Below are 4,986 nucleotides of genomic sequence, written 5' to 3'. Positions count from 1 at the left end.
GGGAAACAAGCGGCTAACATTAGGAAAAGGCAAAAATCTAAAGTAGCAAAGGTTGACAAGGCAGGAAGAAATTCCGAAACTGACGATGACTGTACCAAACAGACAGAAAATTCTAGCAAAACCAAAAAAACTAAAACTGAAAGTAATAACGGCATGTTTATCCCGTTACAAGGGATGCTTGTTAAAAAAGGCACATACGTGAAAAATGCGCAAATAAATCTAACGGACAATGCGGACAAAATCAGCGAAAGCAGTGAAAATGCAAATCACAAAAAACCGGACAGTGAAAAAATAGATACAACAGAAAGTAGCGGTGCGAATAAAGAAAAGAGCGAAAATGAAAACACCAACAGTGTGCGCTACACAAATAGGCACAAGTGCGATTTTTGTGTACTAGTGGACACTTCTAAATCTACAATGATCGAAAACGACAAAATGCGAAATGGTCTCTTCCTGTGGGACAAAATAAAAAACTTTAATATTTTAGGAATAAAAAAAATAAAAGCAATAGGTAGGTCGCTTTATAAATTTTTTTTTGAAAATTTCGAAGCAGCAAACAAATGCATAGACAACCCGGACTTACTCAAAAATAATATGAGACCGTTCATACCCAAAAGCATGGTGGAAACCACCGGAGTAGCGAGGCAAATTCCACTTAATTTCACGGAACAGGAAATAAAGAACAATATAGTTTCAGACATACCGATCACATCAATTACAAGGATTACCAGAAGAGACCCTAATGACAAAGAAAAATTCATCCCGACGTACTCTGTAAAGATAGCCTTTGAAGGTAACGAGATACCAGAATCAATTGAAATATTCTATGTAAAGATAAAAATTGTCCATTATATCCCAAGAATTAGACACTGCTATAACTGCGGAAGATTAGGCCACAATAAAATGGCGTGCAAAGCAGCAAACAGATGTATAGTTTGTGGTAAAGCAGAGGGCTGCAATAGCAAATGTAACCAGAACACAAAATCATACATACTATGTGGAGGCGATACCCACAACTCACTCGAAAGTAGCAAATGCTCCGTATGGGCAAAAGAAAAAAAGGTAGTAGAAATAATGACCATTAAAAAGGTATCAAAATCAGAGGCGATAGGGATGTACAATCTCAACAATAATAACAGATTCTCTGCTTTAGACGATTTTGAAGGGAACTTCCCTCATTTAGATACAAAAAAAACAGTAACGATCAATAACGACGAAGTGGTTAACAAAAAACTCACTACTACCAAATACAATCAAGTTGTAAAGAAAAATATTCCACAAGTATCCGCACCACCAAAGCCAACCTACAACGCCCCGAGAGTTAAAGCAAGCATACAGCCTGTATATGAAATGGCGAACTGGAGTAAGGTAACAGAGATAGAGAGGCTAGTAAATCTTCTAATAAAAAGGTATAACATTGATATAAATGACCCATTAGTCAACCTTATTCAAAATATAGGCAAAGTACACATACAAGACAAAATTTCAATTAGCAATGATGACCAGTTCGATAAAAATATTACAATATAACATACAAAGCTTAAAAAGCAATAAAAACTATGTAGACCTTTTTAATAGTAACAACAACATTGATATAGTATGCCTTCAGGAGATTTTCTGACATGACAACCAAACAACAATTCATAACCTATTCAACTTCAACTTGCTTAGAAAAACCAGAACCGACGGCTACGGTGGTGTAGGAATCGGATTCAGAAAAGGTATTAAATTCACTAAAATCAAATTTGTCTCCACTTTTGACATCCTTATAGCTAAAACCACTAATTTAATCAGAAACATAACAATTTGTAATATATATTTCCCTCCCAACATCAACACTACTATTTTTACTAACGAACTAAATCGTGTACTTATCGCACTAAACAACCACGAAAACGTTATTCTTGCTGGCGATCTCAATGCTAGACATCAGGCATGGGGAGACAGAATATGCAACTCCAAAGGAAGCATTATTATCAACGAAATCAGCTATACAAACCTTCAATGCATCAACACCGGAACTATTACCCACCGTACCGGAAACAGTGCCGGGTCTGTAATAGACATAACGTTCACAAATATAAATAGCAGTTTGATAAAATGGCAATGTCACCAAGTACATCTAGGAGGCAGCAAGCATTTTCCTATCACCATAGAGATAACAAACACCGGAAAGAAACCCAACTTCTTTATCCCCAAGAAACAGCTGGCTTGGGAGTTAGCGCAGGTAAGCTTTGATGATCTAGAAAATTTCACAAATGTGATTGACAATGTCAAGAATAAAATAAAAATTGATTTAAATAAGGCTAATCGCACTCCTAAAGAATGGTGGAGCGAGGAACTCAATAAACTCTACAGACTACACGTGGCAAAACGAAAAAAAGCAAATCATACTAACCGCATAGAAGACATGGAGGAATCAATTAAGGCAACCGGTGACTGGAAAGATGCAGTGAAGAAAGCAAAAAAATCTAGCTATAACAATAAAATAGAAGAAATCAATGCTAACCCTAATTCCAAAAATGCATGGAATTTCATAAGAAATGTCAAAGGAAATAAAAGGCCATTGCACAACTGGGCAGCCGAAGACGACCGCAACTATTTAGAAATTATAAAAGAACAAGCGGAACAAGCTAGCAATCACAATATCACGTGTTGTCCATCATTCCACGCGTCTCCAAGCGCGTCAAACGGGAGCATTGATTTCTCATACATGAAATTTGAAAAATTACTAGCGAAGAAAAAATCAACAGCTGGGGGGCTCGACAGGGTCACATTCAATATCCTAAAGCAACTGTCTACCGAGGCGAAGCAAAATTTACTAACATCCTTGAGAGAACACTTTCACAGCAACAGAGTCCTAAATGCCTGGAGATTAATAAAAGTAATACCAATCCCCAAAGCAAATAAGAGCACAGATGACATAAACAACTATAGACCAATTTCACTAATATCAGTAGTAGCCAAAAGCATAAATATGATGGTTAAGGAATCGCTGAACGATTTCCTAGAAACTAACAAAAAGTTACCCAACAATAGCTATGCTTACCGTAAACTAAGATCAGCGACGATGTGCATCAATGAGATGCTTCATCTAGTCGCGGATAAAAAGAACAGTAGAAACTTTGTTTTTATATGTTTTTTAGATATGTCGGATGCCTACAACAGAGTTGACTTAGTAGCACTTTACAATATTCTATTACAGACTAACATAGAAACATCAATAGCAAACTGGACGTATAACTTTTTCTCCAAAAGGACTCTTACCTTAGGAAAACATGCCGTAGAAATACACTCAGGCTTACCTCAAGGTAGCTGTTTATCTCCAACATTATTTAATATATATACAGCCCAACTACACGAAATCAACAATCCTCACACGCACCTATTTCAATTCGCTGAAGACCTAGCCATAGTATCCACAAACTCAAACAAAACAGCAGCAGTTCAAAATTTACAAGATAAAATAGCAGAATTACATAACTTAAATCTAAAGTTCAACTTAGAAAAGACAAAATTCATGTATATGTCCGCAAATAACCGACAACAGTTCAACATATCAATCAACAGCACAAACTTGAAACAAGTCCAATGCTTTAAGTGGTTAGGAAGAACCATCAGCGCAAACTCAACGGTCAAGGTACATATTAGCAACATTAAAAAAGCTGTAACTCCAGGTAAAAACCTCATTTCGAAATTAACATCAATTAAAGCAGGAATCTCCCCTAAAACCTCAATAAATCTGTTTAAAGCATTCGTCCGGTCCAAAGCTGAATATGCCAGCACCAGTTACGCCAATGCACCAAAAGGTTACAACAAGCAACTTCAAACGAGCGTTAATGAAACGCTACGGAGATGTCTAGGAGTACCACCTAACACCCCAACACTTATGCGATACGCGCTAGCCTGCGAACTCCCACCTCTATCTAGAGCAGTGTGGCTGACAGCTAAAGAACTGGTCAAACAATGGTTCCTCAACCCGGCACTAAGAACCCAATTACAAGACAAACCGGCCATAAATTCAAGCTATAGTAGAACATATGAAAAATTCAAAGTAACCATAAACAACATAGACACAAATGTTGCCTTTAACAGACATAACAATATTACCCTTTTTCAATCTGAATTATCGAACTCAAAAAAAAATTTCTCCTCCACACAACTTAGAGCAATTTATAACCAAAAAATCAACACTTTGAAGGATGATGGCTACTACATATATGCGACTGATGCATCGGTGATGGCAAATAAAGTTGGATGTGCAGTGTACGTGGAAACAACCAATGTCTCATACCTTTTTAACATAGACGGAAATTTTACCTCAACCTACGGTGAGCTAGTTGCACTACCTCAGGCAGCTACAATAGCAAGCAACAGCGGGAACAAAAAGATAGCAATTTTCACAGACAGCCAGGCAGCAATCAAAGCCCTCGACAATCACACCACACAGAACTTCCTTGTGGCAGAAATTCACAACAAACTACACAGATCCAACATAGAAAACATAATGATAGTATGGACACCCAGTCATGTTGGGATAACTATAAACGAAAAAGCCGACATTGCTGCAAAAACTGCAATTGATTTCGGTAAATCTCTCTCTCCTAAATTAAGCCCAAATGAAGCACTCCTAAAAATAAGCACCAGACTGTGGACTGAAACCAAAGACGAATTTAACAACAAACTACCAAACTGGGACCCTGACATTGCGGAATTTTGTACATTGAAAATAAACAATCCGTGGTTTAAAAAACAAAAAACTGAACTTAGAAGCATACGACATAAAACTATTTAACAGAATTGCAACAGGACATACATACGGTAATACGTACTTAAACAAATTTCAACATTACAGGTCAGATACCTGTAATACGTGCAACACTAAGGAAACGGCGGAACACCTTATATTCGACTGCAGTGCTTACAGCACTCTAAGAATTGAGTATACGCTTTTCCAAACGTACCACAACTTCAAACAAATTCTGC

General features: G+C 37.2%; 2 protein-coding genes across 2 annotated transcripts; both read left to right on the top strand.

The window, feature by feature from the left end:
* Positions 1–7: 7 nt before the first annotated feature.
* LOC118756710 lies at positions 8–898 on the top strand. The gene is made up of 2 exons (XM_036491457.1): positions 8–793; positions 861–898. The coding sequence occupies exons 1-2, from the start codon at positions 154–156 to the stop codon at positions 890–892; spliced, it is 672 nt and encodes a 223-aa protein (XP_036347350.1). The 5' UTR covers positions 8–153; the 3' UTR covers positions 893–898.
* Positions 899–2,977: 2,079 nt separating this feature from the next.
* On the top strand, positions 2,978–4,849 carry LOC118756709. Its single transcript, XM_036491456.1, has 4 exons — positions 2,978–3,050; positions 3,351–3,677; positions 3,753–4,054; positions 4,168–4,849. Exons 1-4 carry the CDS (start codon positions 2,978–2,980, stop codon positions 4,177–4,179), a joined length of 714 nt encoding a protein of 237 aa, XP_036347349.1. The 3' UTR covers positions 4,180–4,849.
* Positions 4,850–4,986: the final 137 nt, after the last annotated feature.

Source organism: Rhagoletis pomonella, unplaced genomic scaffold (assembly GCF_013731165.1).
Source record: "Rhagoletis pomonella isolate Grant_MI unplaced genomic scaffold, Rhpom_1.0 Rhpom_scaffold_11756, whole genome shotgun sequence".
NCBI classification, from domain to species: Eukaryota; Metazoa; Arthropoda; class Insecta; order Diptera; family Tephritidae; genus Rhagoletis; species Rhagoletis pomonella.
The sequence above is the reverse complement of the archived record's forward strand: the minus strand, read 5'-3'. Positions and strand labels throughout refer to the sequence as shown.